The sequence below is a fragment of the Calidris pugnax genome, unplaced genomic scaffold (genome assembly GCF_001431845.1).
Source record: "Calidris pugnax isolate Ruff unplaced genomic scaffold, ASM143184v1 scaffold32, whole genome shotgun sequence".
NCBI lineage: Eukaryota > Metazoa > Chordata > Aves > Charadriiformes > Scolopacidae > Calidris > Calidris pugnax.
The window spans coordinates 4,125,425-4,142,851 of record NW_015090783.1 but is presented as its reverse complement, the minus strand read 5'-3'; the positions used below and the strand labels follow the sequence as shown (position 1 = coordinate 4,142,851).

At 38.8% G+C, this 17,427-nt stretch overlaps 1 protein-coding gene across 2 annotated transcripts in view; it reads left to right on the top strand.

Moving 5' to 3' along the window:
- Positions 1-17,427, top strand: part of TMEM132D (transmembrane protein 132D) — a 297,592-nt gene that overhangs the window by 246,537 nt on the left and 33,628 nt on the right. For both annotated transcript variants that reach the window (XM_014960817.1, XM_014960809.1), the window contains one exon: positions 6,154-6,297. In XM_014960817.1, the coding sequence (XP_014816303.1) occupies positions 6,154-6,297 (144 nt within the window). The remainder of the gene's footprint in view (positions 1-6,153; positions 6,298-17,427) is intronic.

The following is a 17,427-nucleotide window of genomic DNA, read 5'->3' as shown; positions in this document are numbered from 1 at the left end:
TAGTGACTTCAGTTTTCACTCTGTGCAAAGAAAGGTGCATATCTTAAAGCAAACAGCTAACTTGGAAGTTCATGGCATTCTTTTCACATTTTTGCTTTCAAATTTCACCATCATTTCTCATTCTTGCAGTATTTCAACTTGTACTTGCAACTCTTCTATTTATATTAAAGGCCTCACAAATTATTTTGTGTTATTTCTGGCCACAGTTGCTCTATTTCTTTGGACACAGAAGAGTTGCAGCTAATTTTTCTAATTTTTGTAGTGCATTCTAAAGGCTCAGAAACCACAGGGCAAATAAAGAAATCTGAATTCTATTTTATTTATTTAAAGCTTTCAGATGAGCTACTATGATATTTTAGGACTGAACTCAGGCTGTTCACAAGCTCAGAGCTGACAATAATGTGCTACAACTGAGAAAATTTGCTTTGGAGCATTTTCAGTTCCTCTGCACCACCATGTATCTAGCCCCACCAGCTGCTTCTAAAACTTGTACTTCAGCTGCCATAATCTTATCATTAAAGGTGGATTTAAGTTTTAAGAACCAACGGACAAACCTTTGTACTTATGACGAGAAGCTGGGAGATGACTCTGCATTTAAGGTGCAAGCTCAGCTTTACTCCAGCGTTGTGTACTAATCCGGCATAATCGAGTGTTAGATGATGTGAACTCACAGCAGCTCCTTTAGAGAGATGCATCCATTTGCTGTATTGTTCAGCTGCTGCTTTCTGACTTTTCAAATCCCTTCTATGTTGTTGTTTTTGTTTCCTATCCTTGCAGTGGAGGAAAAAAGCTGAATTTGACCATATCCATGAGGATGTCAAGCATTTAGACTTTATTGGTTTAGAAGCTTACTAAATTTAAACAGAAGCATTAACATGGCCTTAGGCTCTCTTGACAGTTATAAACTCTTCCTTGGGGGGATTTCTGTAATGCTTTCTAATCAGCTTAAGGAGTTAATTAAACAGCTGTCACTTAGCTTCTTAATTCTGAGACTTGATGCTAAATAAGATTTGAAATTAGTTATGCATGGCTGAAGCATGGATTCTCTGATATAAATAAGATGGCTGCTAGCTGAAGAGGAGGAAAATCTAGGCCTCTCTAAAATAAGTAGTGACAAGGTTCAAGGTGGTACCCTGGCTTAATGCTTTACAGGCTGATTAATAGACACAAAAAAAAAAAAAGAGGAAAATGGAGGATATTAATGAGTGCCAAATGGGACGGATTTTCAGGCAGCTATTCATTTCCATTTGGTGGCGTGCCCTGGACTTCAGGAGATTTCAGTGATCATTTTATTCTCTTCCCTATTGCAGCCCGTACATAGTAAACCCAAAAGCCAAGATACTTATTGAAAACAAAAAGGAACATGCTTGATTTTAAAAGTTAGATATTTAGCCTGCAAAAATATATTCCACTACTATAATAAAAAAATGTAAGTGGAGTTCTGCTGTACTTATAAGACATGTATTATAGTGTTGTGAGGACTTTTTAATACCTTTTTCCCTGTGTATTGTAGTAGAACAAGTACTTCTCCTGAAGGGTATGAGCTGCAGATCAGTCCAAGTTATTTTGAGGAAATATGTCTGCAGGTCTTTTTTGAAAACAAGCTGGTGCCTTGCTCGCTGCTGCTTGCAGTGTTATGAGGTTTGTGAGGGCTAACAGGGATTCAGTATTAAAATGATGAGTTGAATCATGGTAAAATGTTTTTGGAAAAGAATACTGACAGTTAGTACTAAACTTTTCTTTGTCACGCAAAGCTAAGCATGAGTTAGTTGTGTATTTATTTCTTTTAAAAGTCATTATTAATACAAACATTAGGAAATACTGTCTATACAGAGAGAACTAGGGGAAGAAAAAGAAATTCCTTAAGATTTATAACAATATTGTTAAAGTCCTTTCTTTCACCCCAGGAATTATAAGGTAAAAGATGTCTGAAGGGAAATTGAATTGCAGGGAAGCTACCAATTAAAATTGAAAAAACTAATAGGTATTCACTTCTGCATTTCTATTTAAATAGATGCTTACTGTGTACATCTTCTGAATATGTTTCTGCTGGAGAGCTTAATATGCTCAGTTATTTAATATAAATCTCCTCAGTAGGCAAAGAACACTCACTCTAGAATCTTCTTTAAAAGTATTACTATTTTTTTAACATGGTAGCAATTTCAGAGTAAAGATTACCTGATCTCCTATATCTATTGCATGGAGAAAAAAGGTTTTCTCTGATTATTGTTTCATTTTATTATTTGGGGGGTTCAGTGTATGTGAATTATAGACATATGCTACCTAAGAGAGAAAGTTCAGCATCTTTTTAATAGCTGCTCAGGGAATCAACTTTTAGCCATTAGAATATTTGGCTATAGTTTGCAAACACATAACTATTCCCATCCTGCAATGCCCTGACATCTTATCTCCTATAATCTATGTTAGTTATGGATAAAAAACATAATATTTCTTCAAAAGATTCCTTTATCACTTAAGCAGCAAAAAGCAACACTTTTAAATTAGTAACTATTTAGATTTATAGCTTTACATGCTGAGACTCAGAACTATAAATCTCTGTATAGCTAAATAGGTATCATGTTTGTTTCCTCCAAATGAAATAATTTTTATGTGCTTTCACCAGGGGAATATTAAGCCCTTTCTACCCATTAAATAAATGACTGAAGAAGCATTTTACTCTGCCCCTGCTGTGGAAATTGGTGTAAATGGTTATTATGCCTCTGTGTTCAAGGGGGAGATGCAAACCAGGTGCCTAAAGAAGTCATCCTCCGAGTCCATAGGTGTAGACATACTGAAAACTGCAGTTTCTGTTTTAGATATTTACAGAGTATCTGTTACTCCAGTGCAGCTTAGTGCAACTTCAGACCATTGACAGCTTGCTTTACCCTTCTTGTACTTCAGAAAGGCATTAGGAGGATTTGTTTTCCTGGGACAACAAGTAGTTGCTGATTAAAGGTCAGAAAACTGCCACCAACATTTGCATGAACTCCAGGCATTACTTCTAGCCCCCCGTCCCGTCCTGTCCCTCAGCTCCCTCATTTCTTTTGCAGAGAGAGGGGACAAAGATTGTTTTATGGCTAAGAATCAGCCATACTGTCACATGCTGCACATGGTGCTGCTATGGACTAAGCACAGTTCTGGAGGCACTTTGTTTCTGAACATAGATCTAGAATATAGATACAGACAAAAACTATAAAACTTTGAATCTGGGGTCTTAGATTTTGGATAGAGACAACATAGGAATTTGCTTCCTTACCTTAGAATTAGCTACAAATATGCTCATTTCATACTCATTTGAGTACTCTCATTAAAGTTATTGTGTTTATTCACACAATTAGGTTAAGTACAGATCTGTCAAGCAGTAGTCTCAAGGGAGAGCTCTGGGGCAGGACCTGAGACCATGTTACTGAGCTTTAAGCCAACTGAGACTCTGGACATGCAGAAATTCCCTGTGGATTACATGTGCTACGCACATGCTTTTAGAAGGCAGCTGAGAGGGAAAGCAGGATAGTGACAGTGAAACAGCTGTTGCACTCAGTAGCCTCTTTTGCATGTGTTTTCGTAAAGTGTCAGGTGCCAGGTAGAATATCCAAAGCCTTGGAAACACTTGGAAAATCAAGAAACTGGAAAGAAATTCATGAAGCTTGTGAGAATCATTCTCAGTTACTAACTCTTAGCGGGGGAAATTGCATTTGCCTTTGGTAAGCAGACCTCATTAATCACACTGTTTCAAAGGCTTGGTTATTAAGCTTCCCTTTGCTATATGAAATAATTGCAAGGGTCATACCATAGTGTATCAACTGGAGGAAAAAGGCCATTCCTGCTTGGAGGAGCAGGTCATTTCAGCTTGGTACAAGATGCAAGTAGCTAGGCTTGTGGGATGGCCTCAAATAGTTCCAGTGGAATGAGATTCATGCCCAAGTGTTTGCAAAATCAGGACCTAATGCCTGGATTTAGTAATTATTGTGGATGCTTAATAGCACTTTTCTGTCAAGCTGCCCCTATTTGCAGCTCTGTGGAGCCTATAGGAGGGTGGCAAAAGTATCTAAATAACCTGCATGCAGGAACTCTGCTGCAAAGCCCAGATGTGAAAAAAATGATAGAACCTGGAAACTTAATTGTAAATCTTTTTGAGATCTCAGTTGCCTGAATAATATATTCTCTACTGAGAACAAATGTGCACTCAAGACAGAAGGACCTTACAGTGCAGGCAGATATTCTCACCTTTGTATGAATTATAATTTCAAAATATCTGAAGGGCTTTTGTGCTGAGGGAGGGAGAGGATTTTCTTCTTAAGTTCTCTTTTTGTGAAATCCTATTTCACCCTCCCCTAAAGATCATGGTGAGGATGGGGAAACTTTAGCAAAGCAGCTATCAAAAGACCAGGAGATTTTTTTTTCTTTCTTTCTTTAAATATTGCTTTGAGTCTGAGTAAAGTGTCTCTGTTTCTTTAAGTAATAGGAAAAGGTCTTTTTGATCCAACTCCTTTAGATGAGAGAAATCCCAGCTTCTCTTCTTTAGCCCAAGAGGCAGTAGGGGGAGTCGTCATCTTCTGGTAACTTGGTTTCAATCTCCCACTTTGTTGTCTTCCACAAGTAAAATCAGGTCAGTCTCAGAGCTCATAGCGTGAGCTATTTAGATAATGAGAAGTTAGCACTTGGGGGGCTTTGGAAGTCTTTATATCACAAGAGCCAGCTAAAATCAAGAGCCTCTTGTTCTATGGGATAGTCTGTGATTTGCAGGCAGAGTTCTGAAAAGCTCAGAGGCCCTTCCAGGAACAAGCAGTGTCTTGCAATGAGAAGCAGAATTCAGACACCAATTTGCACTCTCTGTGTATCTTGGCACAAGGCAGTAATATCTGCCGTGTGAGACTGATGTGACACCCAGGTAACTGAGAGCGCTGTTTAGTCTCGTGCTCTTCATATAATCAGAACTCAGTGCTTTTAAATTAGAAGTGATACATCAAACAGAAGGAATGCATTTTGCAGTAATCATCATCATGACAGTGACATACCAGAGGCAGAGCTCATTTTGTTTAAAGAGCCCAGGCCCTTCTCAGCATCTTTCCTTTTTGGGAGAGAATGGTTTTGCATGAGCCTCATTAAAAGGTAAAGAAACAGTTGTGAGCAAGTGGTTGCTCACCACTACCCAACAAGAGCTAGGTCCCACAAAACCTGATGAGAGTCTGATTCCCCACAGTCCTGTGGTATGTACAGTCATTTATACAGGACCAGAATAGTGGCACTTTTAAACTAATTCCCTAGGAGGCAGAACAGGGCAAACCAGATCGTATCTGCCACGACAGGCAGTGCCCATTTTAGAGGCTGTGAATTGGGAGATGTAGATTGAGTCTATCAAGACTGCATCCCAAAGAGCAGCCTAAAGCCTGCCTCTAAGACTAGAGTTGCTTCCATACACGTGGCCAGCCTGAGTGTCCGACCACACATGCAGTCAGAGGCCATGCTAGAGCACACCCGGCATGCCAGATGGTTTCATGTGCTATCAAGTGGCTTTTGGAGCAGCTATTGTCCCTGTGCAGGCTGTCCACAGGCTGGAAGTTAGAAAGTGTGCATATTGCAGAAGACACCCTCCACTGTAGGGACTTGTAAAAGATCACCCAGGAGATTTGGGGAAAAGTAGGTTTCTGACCATCCTCAGTCCAAACTTGTTCCCTAACAATTATACAGTATTTCTTTGGTCTAAATGTTTACAGTATTTGTCCAGTAGTGTCATAGAATTTCAGTATTTGTAGGAAACATTTCAGAAAACAGTTTTGTGGGTAAAAGAGCAAGACTTAAGACATTATTTTTATGTTATCGTCAAGATCATTGGTGAGCTCCTCAGTATGGAGATTTCACTATCGCTGGATGTAAGGTACATCTTGTTTATGTGGTGCAGGGTCATTCCTCAGGTGTTAGGTTGCTCTGACACTTGATAAGCATTCATGAAATAGCAATTAGGGTATCACAAATATCTTAACAGCCCTGAATCAGAACTGGGAGTTTGGTTCCAGGATTGAAGGGAGGAAATTTGTCTTTCCTACATGCTGCACTTGGCATAGCCATTACAATTAAAGTAAAGCTGAATTTAGGTGGTACTAATGAATTAACAGCAAAATATATTAACCAAGGGGACATTTTTTGGTCTCTTAGGAAGCAGAGATCCTGAATACAGCTATTCTCACTGGGAAAACAGTGGCTGTCCCTGTCAAAGTGATCTCTGTGGAAGATGACGGGACTGTGACTGATCTTCTGGAGTCTGTGGAGTGCAGATCATCAGATGAAGATGTCATTAAGGTAGGATCATACTGCTCCATTACACAAAGGCAGAGGCCCTGCAAAACAGTGGTGTTCTCTAATGTGTCAAGTTCTTTCATCTTCCTAACTGTTCTACTGCTAGGAAACAAAGGTTTATTGTTGCTCTTACATATAGATTGGTTCAGTGGAGCAATAAAACAAACAGAAAATAGCACATTTTCTGTCCTTCATGTCAAATACTTGAAATTGTCTGTCATTTCCGACTTTCGAAGTATTTTTAGAGTCCGCTCTACCTTTGCCTTTTACTTTTCAGCTATATGGGCTGTGTAGGTTCAGGAATGTAGTCAGCTGATGTTCTAGAAAAGGAAGTAATTCCTCTGAAGTTGGTTTGCCACACTGGAACAGGAGGTGTATGACACAAAGTTTGGTCTCTTTTTGGTACTGACCCAGTAATGTATTGCGAACAACATCAGCTTTAAATCTGGAATTTTCTTTGGTCACAATTGCTATTAGGGAGCATGTTGGAAGGAAACATGTTGGCCACCAATTGTGGACTGGAAAATACTGGATAAGATGCTTGACCAGTGGATTTACCCTGTACAACAGCTCTATAGTCTAAACTTTCTTGAAAGATAAATGACAGGCAAGAATATACTTCTACTCTCAGGTTTGACTCAGTGTCCCCTGGTCAGTGGTGAGGAGGGAGCTTGCAGGAATGCCTTTAAGAGCCTTTTTATTACTGAAATGTTAGAGTCAGACTGGACACCCAAGAAAGCTTCTGATTCTTGAAGGCTGTCAGCTTGTACCAATATTACTACTAAAAGCTTGTAAGAAGTCCTGCATATTCCTGCTCAGCTTGGTTAATGGTTAACACATGTCAGTGGTACTGGAAGGACAGTCAGCAGTGGTGATTGTGGGAGATCGAGGAAGGTATTGCAGCATGGTGACAGAAATGTTGGCTTGTCTACAGCAGCTATTGTCTTTTCACAAACTCATCTGTGGTTGTCACTTGAGAAGAGGAAACGATAATAAAAGTTAAAATTGAATTTTTTTTTAACATAACCAGCTTGTCACAAAACGATTACAAATACTACAGGCCACCCCTCCAGCTGCTGGAAATCACTGTTATCCCATTAACTTTTGTGAACTGCACCATATTGAGGACTTGGCCTTTGTGAAATTTGCCTTAGCCTAAAGCTGACTGGAATGCTAAGCTTTCTCCCTGTAACGTTAGCTCATTTAATTTGGATTCAAACAGCTGAGGGTAGCGTTCAGCTCCAAAGCAAGCCTCCCTGGGCCCCATTAGCTGAAAAACACTCTTCCTAGTGGACATTTTTTGCCTTTATAGGCAAAGATTAGTGTAGGTATTTGGTTGTTACTGCTGTATGGGAAACTGTTGGAAGTTTGAGACATACCTGCAAGTTCAGTAACTTTATGTCACAGAGGGTGTGAGAACTTGGAGCAGGGTAATTAAAGAATAGAGCTGGGTATATGTATTAATGATCTCTCTTAGAATCATAGAATTTTCTAGCTTGGAAAGGACCTTTAAGATCATCTAGTCCAACCATCCAAACAGATTTTAATAAACAGATTTTTTTGAGCAACCTGGCCTAATGCGAAGTGTCCCTGCCAATGGCAGGGAGTTGGAACTCGATGATTTTTAAGGTCCCTTCCAACTCTAACCATTCTATGATTCTATGAATATTTTTTGGTCAAAAAAGCTGCAATTTTTACACTCATTGGACTTGTTTTAAGTAATTTCATCATGATAATTTATTATACACAAGATGAACCCAAGCAATTTCAAAGTCCAGCATTTTTTATATTTTCCTTTTAGAATCTACTCAGGATTTCTGTTTACCAGAATAACCACTATGTCAATATTTTCTGATTAAATGTGTCTTTCTGGCTGCCTTAACAGAGGCAATTTTTACTTCTGTGAAGCCCTTTTGAATCTGGTAAATCTGCCAAATACAGCAAACTGTTGGACTGAATCTAGGGTTAAAAACAGAAAGAAACTATTTGGCGTCCTTGTGTTGTGGACATTAATGGACTAAGTCTTCACTCATTAATTCACTCCTTAACTAAACTTTTAGTTTTTTCAGAGAACTGGAAAAATAGTTTGGAAGCAAATATATCATTTGGAAGATATTTTGAAAACCAGTTTTGTTTTCTGAAGTTTTAGTTCATTAGGATGATTTGGCATGTTCACTGGATATTTGTGTAATGGTTTTGTCTAATATAGATCTGCAGCAGTTTGTAGTATACAATATGCTCAGCTCTAACCCTGGCGAAGAGGTTAAATTGGTAGTAATGCTTAAGTGTATGTCTATTATTAATTGTAAGTACATGGATATACTAATAAAGGCTCGTGGGCTTAATATTATTCATATATACACCGTTGCACAATGATGCTAATGATAGGCCCTATGTCAAAACAGGAAATCACTAGTCAGAGATCAAGACTTTCGGGGCTTCTGCAAACATCCCCCTATAGCTCGCTCCTCCGCAGCAGGAAGGCAGGTTTCAGCAGCATTAAAATGGGTCACCAGTTTAAAGTGAGCTCTTAATTGAAAACGTGTCTCCGAGTTTCCAGTTTACCTGCTCTGTTTCAGACCAAGCCTTATTCACAGACATCTTATCTAATGAAGATAAAGATATATAATTACTGGCCAGCCTTCAGCATGCAACAGTAATTAGAGTTTCTGTTCTCTGGGCATTAGAGTAGTGAATATAAAATGGAAGAAAAAGTCTGCTTAAAATGCCCGTTGAAACATAAAGATTAAGATTACATTTCTTTGTGTCTTTACTGTTGCTGTTTTTCAATGCATCTGTCATATAGCATCTAACAGATTGATTATGTCTTCATGGCTTAGCTTTTATTCCTTTTTTTTTTGGTGTTGATTAATGATGAGTTTAAGTTCATTTTCCTTGCAGAACGAGGATACCTCATTCTTCTTTTAGTTTCAGGGGCCGCATTTATTACTCACTTCTTTCATCTGAGACTTCAAAGAGCTGGACCACATTCTGCACTGACTTGTTTTCTGCCAAACTGCATCTACTTGAACTTGGTCAAATAAGTCAGGACAAAATTTAGTCTGTTGAAATAATATTTTTATAGGAAAATGATTACCTGAAATAATTTGGTCCACCACGACATAGTAACCACACCAAAAAATGGAGGCATGTTATAGTTCTGTTTTGCAAAAGTGGAGTCTGAGACACAGAAAAGCTAATGTGAGAATTTCGAAGTGCTATAAAGAAGTTCTGATTATTGAAATAGATGGTAAAACTCCTACTGACATCATGGAAAAGAGACTGGTGAACAGCTTTCTTTTTTTTTTTGCTGAGTTGTTTCTATGGATCAATTTCTCAAGGTTATTTAAATCAAGAATGAGAGAGAGGAAAAATCAACAGCTTTTAACCTTTCATTTTGAAAAGACATTTCCATTTTAAAATGGCCATTTTTTCAGGGCTCAACAAAGCCTAAAAGTTTCCAAAGCAACACTTTCCAATGCTCTCATTTTCAATTTGATGAGTTAATTGAAAATCTGCATTTTGGTTGCCCTGAAATGAAAACACCTTTAGGTTCATTTTGTTTGATCAGTTGACTAAAAGTTCCAATATATTCTCAGTGCTGTCCAGAAGCTGCTTGCCAGAAGTCACACAGTGAATGGTGCCAACACTGGGAGCAGGATACAGTTTCTCTGGCTCTTTTGTATATTACACTGGGTATTTTGTAGACTACTCCATTCCAAATCTGTGTTATCCATAATTATGTGCTTGTCTAACAAAATGCCTTTAGCTCATTTCTTTCCAGAGCATCTTGTACTTTTCTTAGGTCTTAGGTAAGGATGCAAACAGGAGGACAGTCATACTAATTTTGTCTGTATTACAAGGAGACTCCCGGGGCAGAGGGAGTGAAAGGAGGGTTGTTACTACTGGTATCCTTTGCGTAACCAAGGATTTGTCACAGAGCTGTGGGGCTGTGTCCCCCGGGCAGAGGCTGTGCAGGGTGTTCCAATGTGGCCTCCTGCTCTGAATTCCCCTTTCCCAAAGCGGCAGGTTTATAACCAGTTCTGGCCATGGGGCAATCGCAGGACGTTTGTCCTTGTCCTCTGCAGAGTCTTGTCTTTCTGGCTTTGCGTGAGGAGCACAGTGGTAATGTTTTGTCCCTGCTTGCTGTTTGTCAAGTGGCTCTGGAGTTGCAGAGCCAGCCTGCTCCAGCCACAGCTACGTGGTAGGAAGTTACTGCTGGGCGAGCCAAGGGTCGGTAGCTGCTTTGGTCTGTATTAGAGGGCAATTTGTAAAATATTACTGCCGTCTCTCAGTAACACTAAGTATGGTTTTATCAGCAGCAAAATAACTTCATTTTAATCAAGTGACAGGTTTTGCAAAAAACCCTGAAGCATCAGAGTATTTAAAATAGCCTGAAGCAGACTTTTTAAAAACATTAAACTTTTCACAGCTGTTTCTCCTCTTCCTTACGCTGGTGCACTTCAGGGAAAAGTTGAATACTTCTAAAGTCAGTGGAGAGACAGCGTAAAAAATCAAAGGGAGAAGATAATCAGGACCAGAATTTTATCTGCTCCTTAGTTTAGCATTGGCAGTTCCAGTGCCGCAGATTTCACAACCATATTGCTAGTGGCAGTCCATTTGATATTCTTGTTACAACACATTCTTGGGTGCGTGTGCTTACACAAGTTTTCAGTTCCAGCTTTCAACTGGAAAAAAAATCCCCTCACGGCTACAGGTCAAAGGCGTGGGCTCCCAAAATGGAGGTACTACAAGGACACACAAAAACTTTAAAACCAGAGGGTACGAAGAATCCCAGTTTCCCCGTGATCTCTCGACTTTAAGGGTGATTTGTGATGTGTGTTGTGGCTTGATTGAGTCTAACAGCTCACCCCAGTCTAAAGGGGGAAGTCAAGTGTTCACCCTTCCCTGGTGAATTGGGGGGGGTGAAGGGTGGAAGGAGGAGAAAGCATCCTGCAGAGGAGGATGCAAAGCAAAGCAGCAGAGAGGGAAGAGTGAGGAAGAGCAAGCCCCTGCTTCAGAAGCAGTGATCTATTAAACTAACCAGAACGTGCAATACCATATTCAGGTGAGGTTGTCACATAGGTTTTGGTCTCTCAGGATTCAGAGGAACCAAATAGAAAGCAAAAGCAGATGTAATCACCATAGTTTGTTGAATGATATCAAAATAAATACTTTCCCATCAGCAAATGGGATTTTGTCTAGATTGAACATTTGCGAAGAATATGGTTGTATAGGGCTGAATTTTATAATGGGAAAATAAATCTCTGCCTTGAGGGTTGGGTGAAGATCAAGTTCAATCTGCCATGGTTTTCCACAATATAATGTGGTTTCTCTCACCAGCTGAACTGCCTTATTCCATCCCAAATAATTTTGATCTATCTTGAAACAAACATTTGATTTAAGTCAGCAAATGGATGTTTTTATTTTCTGCAATGTCTAAACATTTCATTTGATAGAAAATGATGAAATCATGTCCTGTCATTTCAACTCAGTTTCAGTATTCCTGACATCAGAATCTTTTTGAACTTTTCACCTTAGGATGAAGCAACTGTAAAAAAGAAAATACTTTTTTCTGATCTGCTCTAGTAACCAGGAGACAGGACACACTCAGAAAAATACACTATCAAAAGTAAAAGCTGTTATAATAACTGTTGAGTTCAGTCCACATGCTGTTAATGTTGATTATAAAGGAAGCGGGAACAATTTTAATTTCTCTCTGGTATGAAGAGCAGACATGGCAAAGATGAGTTCTGTATGTGGAACTGATATGAGTCCCACATCTCCCAGGAATCACCTGAAACTCACCTAAAGCTGTTGAAGTTACTGGATTTCTCTCTTTCCTATTCTGCCAATTTATCATTTTGATGTGAATCTTGAGAAATAACAAAGTTTATGTGGAGTTGTTTGCCTTTTTGTAACCATCTGTACTGAAGATCCCCATGCAACTGGGACAGTTCCTGTTGACTTTGGTTTCTTTGTATTTATCAAAGGCTATAAGCAAAACTTCTCTGGAACAGAAAAGTCCAAATAATTTCTGTATTGAGACTTCCTCAAAATTCTACAGAAGATATCAAGAAATCTGGCTCTTTTTACTTAATGGGAAAGAATATGTGTTCTTCTAGAGCCAGGGATGGTAATTTCTTTCTTTCTGTGGGTATTTCTGTTCCTTCTTGGGAAAGAATATGTCTATTTCCATAAAGAGAATAAGGAAAAAATCTAAAGAATATCCAAATAGTGATACCAAAGAGGATCTGAGTGAGGAATTATTTTGAATAATGGGGCAGAGATCATAGCTTCCCTTCTTATCAGCTGCTGATCTAAATTGTTTAGGAAGAGACGTAGAGTCAGCTAATAGTCAGCTGTGATTGTGAAAAGTAAGAAGAAATTATAATGACTGGATTTGCAGAACAGTTTTTTCTCACAGGTAGATAATTTTGAGTTTCAGTTTTTATATTTTGTTGGGTTTTTTTTTCCCTGGAGTCAGAGAAGAGTTTGTTTTTAAGAAAGTAACTTCGAAATTCTGTAAAAGGTTATTTAGTCTCAGAGCCTGAGTGTTTGCATGAGCTGACTGAGCAGATCTTGTCACTTGCTGAACCCAAAAGATGAATGTCCCTAATGTATGAAACAATTGCTAAGGTGCAATTCTGTGGCTGTTTAAAACTAACTAACATGGAGCTGCCATCCCTGCCTTTCTGCTGGACAGGAGTGCAGCTGAGTGAAAGTGAATCAATTTATATTTTTTTTTGGTGAATGAGCTGTCTGCGTGCTCAGCTCCCTCCTCCCCGGCTGAGTTCATTTCAGATGCTCAGCACTAGGAATGAAGTGACATCAGAGGGGAATCAGTAGCTGAGGGTGAGAGATGGCCAGGAGTGCTTCTTTCTATTGTATATTCACTTAAATGGCGTGTGAAATTTTGGCTTTGCACAGGCATTCCCATGCTGTCTCATCATTAGGCACCATCCATGGAAAAGGCTTATCCTGGTCTTGTGCCTGTGAATCCCCCCAGTGAGGATGCTCAGCAACTATCATGAAGATCTTCTAAGTGGCTCACCTGAGCATCAGAGTTGCACAGTGAAAGATACCCATGTAGGAATGTCAAAATCACCCTGCCTTTCAAAGGGGATTAGGGGCCTTACTTTTTTTAGCTGCTTTCAAAACCCAACTCATTGTATACTGAATCCCAGTACTGAGAAGTGCTCCATCATCTCAATGAAAAGAGATTGGTTGATCTCTAGAAAAAATGTGCCGAGGAAGTAAGGAACAGACAAGCTGAATACAAAGGGAAATTAGTTCTCTTCTTTCTTCCACCGGGCTAAGCCAGCAGGGCATTACTGAAGCACATGATGTTACACTGGTATAAATGACAACTAAATTGGGCTCAGATCATCCAATAACACCTGCCTCTAAAACAGGAACTTGCATTAATCATTATAAGTTGTGATTCTTTCTCTTTAGAACTTCCCTTTAGCTTTTAAACTCTTTGTGTTCTTCAGTTCCAGTCACTGTCTGCCACTTTCTTTTAGAAGATGTGGTATTTATAGCTCTTTGTGTATGCTCTAAGCCACCCTCCAGACTGTGACACAAAACTGTGTGTTGCTTTATTACTGTGCAGTAAAAAGTTAAAATATGCCATATAAATTATTGTCTTCTCAGCCCAATTTAGTGTTTTTCTGGACATATCAGATACAGCATAGCCACTAAATTACTTTGCTTTTGCTTATAATTTGCAGGAATGTCCACGTGTTGTATTAGCTATGGAAGGGATTGGTCTTATTAAAATAAAAATATACGTGACAAAATATTTTCACCTGCCTAAAACATGCTCAGATCCCATGACTGTATAATCAATATATTGATTAATATTAAATGAAGATTATGTTGGTGATCCAGAGTTAGTAGAGAAACTGCTGGTTAGATCAGAAATATCCTGAATATCAGCTATGGGATAGTTGGAGAACTCCTAGAGTTATCAGAGACAGTTGGAAGAACAAGGGGCTTATTTAGGACATACACATGTGAAGGAAAAAAAGAGGCTACAGGTGTTAGGAAGGCTGAGAGGTCAAAAGGACATAACGAGCCCAGAATTTGTAATCATTTCCAGTTCTGTCCTCTTCATTGATAACAAAGAAAGGAAGTATGCTCTAGTGGTTAAACCCGGGTTAGGATTTTAGGCATTGCAGATTCTAATAAAGGCTCAGTCTGCATACAATATATGATTTTTGATTTTTTCATTTTCTTTGCCTGTGCCTTAATAAGATCGGATAACAGTTGGATAACCCATTGGATGGATTTTCAGATGCTGCATTGAAATGCGCTGGTGAAAGCGTGGGATCTGGCATATTCTTTCAGTTGTGACATTGGTGTGCTATTGTGATCTTTGGCATGTCATTTATTTGATCTGTCTCAGCATAGACACATACAAAAGATACATAATGGTTCTGAATTACCTTGACAGATAAAGAGCATTAATACTAAATCCTTCAAAAATCCTTTGAGATCTTTACATAAAGTGTACTCTCTAAGCATCTTCATTATGATTGTTAATATACATAACCCTAACTGGGACAGAACACAGACTCTTTAGGAAGCACTCCTGTTAAATTTAACTTAATCACAGCACATAAAAATTACTGTCATGATAAAATATTGGCAGCTGAGTAAGGATTTAGAAAGATTTCCAGATTTCTTATGTAATAGAGTCTGTGCAGGTCTGCTGACTGAAGATGTCTTCCCTTTTACCCACCATCTGGACCATTTTGCATTACTCTATAGGACCTTGTTGAGGCAAGTATGTAACCCTTGTTCCCTGAAGCTTAAAAGGCAAGGAATTTGTGTATCAGGCCCTAAATGAATTGAGTTAGGCAAGGTAAGTTTCAGACCTTTGTGCCTGAAATGGAGTACTCTTCAAATTATTTTTCTGTTCTGTTTTAGGCAGGTAGTCATGCTCACTATTTACCAGACCAAGGGTTAATTACTAAGGAGAGAAGAAATGTAAACAGAAATGTAGAGGGTGAACAGTTGTCTTTGCTACCTTGGAGGGCGATACCTGAATTTCTGAGTGCTGAGCACTTCTAAATTCAGGAAGGAATCTTGGGGATCAATGTCCAGCTACAGCTGTAGTGGTGAGACATCTATATCCACAGAGCAGGTTTTCTTGTCTTTCTTCCCTTCTATATATGTGCAGGAAAACCAATCTGAGGACAGTGTATGGGAGGTGTCTGTTCACCTTTGGATATACTTCTTCCTCCAGTGCTTGACGCCATTAGCTGCTGTTGTCACTAACATTCAGCTAGTGATATCCAGCCCACTCATCATCTTAACTCAGCCTTAACCACTCCTCCTGCAGTTCTTCTGTAGTGGCTATCCAGCGTTTCCATGCTGTCTGTTGGTGCTGCTTTTGTTATTTTTTGTGCTTGCTGTGTCTTAAATATTTTTCTCTGTGTTTCTGCCTTCACCTATCCTTTGGGTTGTTAGTTTTTAACGTTCTTATATCAGTCCCATTGCTAATCTTTCCTGAAAGTTCCAGAAAATGAAACATCTAGTGGTATCCTAATGTCTCATAAACACCATAAGCTGCATGTCGAGATCCTGCAGTTCCTTATTTAAGATTTGCAGAAGTGCTCAACTTCCACTTAGGGAGCTAGCTGAACTTCAGCAGAGAAAATGTGTCCTATGAAGGGAAAATGAATTTTTTCTAGATATGTTTTTGGTGTGGCGTAATCAAATTTTAAAAAATGTAAAAATAAATAGCTCAGAATGAGGATGGTTTGGAGGCAGATGTTTTTGCATTGTCTCATTATGTCAAGTGCAGTGTAGTCCTGGCTTGTGCTCTGAGCTCTTCCCTGGTTTTGCATCATGATTTTTGGCTACCCATTTACTTGTTCTCTTTGTGATCACTTATAAAATTAACATAGTGCTTCTGAAGAATTTCCAAGAGCATGACAATATAAACAAGTAAAATACATCTGAAAAGTACTATGAGATGTCAGAATACAAGGAATTATCCAAGTCCAGTATATTATAAAAAACAATTACCTGTAACAGTTCTCAAGGTTTACACGTGGCGGGATCTGACCTATTGCCTTTTCTAAGATTGTAGCACAGGTGTTGTATTTGTTTGCTGGAGACATTACTACTATTATTTTTCCCACATCAGCCACCCATAGAAATGCTGAACAGCTTTCCTGGGCTTTTTTGTTTCAGCCTTATTTTGCAGCGTTGCCTTGTTTAACTGGTTATTAGATGATAAGCCTGATTTTTGAAGGTATTTAGGCATTCAAATCCAATTAATTTAATTGGGAATTAGAAACCTAAGCACTTACAAAAACTGGTCCTAATGGCTCTTCAATTTTAGTTAAAAGTATAACTGTGTATTTAGAGCAGGTGGGTATTATAGAAAGCTGGTATTTTCTCCCAACTTATATAATCTCTTCCATATAATAACTATTAAGAATAACCTGATTATTTGCAAGCAGGTAATGATTTTGCAACTGTAAAGGCGTTTTGTTTGAGTAAATTTAGGGCATCTTCCTTAGACTTCAGGATTTGTGTGCCTTCAGCAATTTCTTTTAGCATTTGTGAGCATGTGAAAAGCTGTTGTAGTGTTTGAGATTTTGTGCAAGACCCGGAGCTGATACCAAAATGAAACCTATGAATGTGACGTTCCATTACATGCTCCATTTCATTCTACTAAAAGCCAGAGAGGGGAAAGTGAAACTTCAGTAATGAAGGAAAGTATCATTTGCCCTGGTGACTAGTCATCTAAAGGCACAATACAATGTCTGTGTACTAAACTACATTTTATGCATTGTCTGTGAACATTAGGTTAATTGCACTTGAGTATCACTAAAATAAAAAATCAGGGCCAGTCTCACATGCACACGTACAATTTCTGCTAATGATTGGATCTCATTTCTGCCACTGACAATCCAGAGTTAACCCTGTGTAGTTAATGGGATTGTTCTGCAGTTTATTTGATGAAGAGAAGAGAAAGTCTAGTCCTTGTTGGGAATTTTTTTTTTTTCTAAGCACAAGTCTCACTGTCACTGGATGGTTTAGTTTGGCATTGGCTGGATGCTGAAAGCAAAGATCAGCCAAGAGCCATTTTTAGCTGCTTCGGTGCCATAGCCA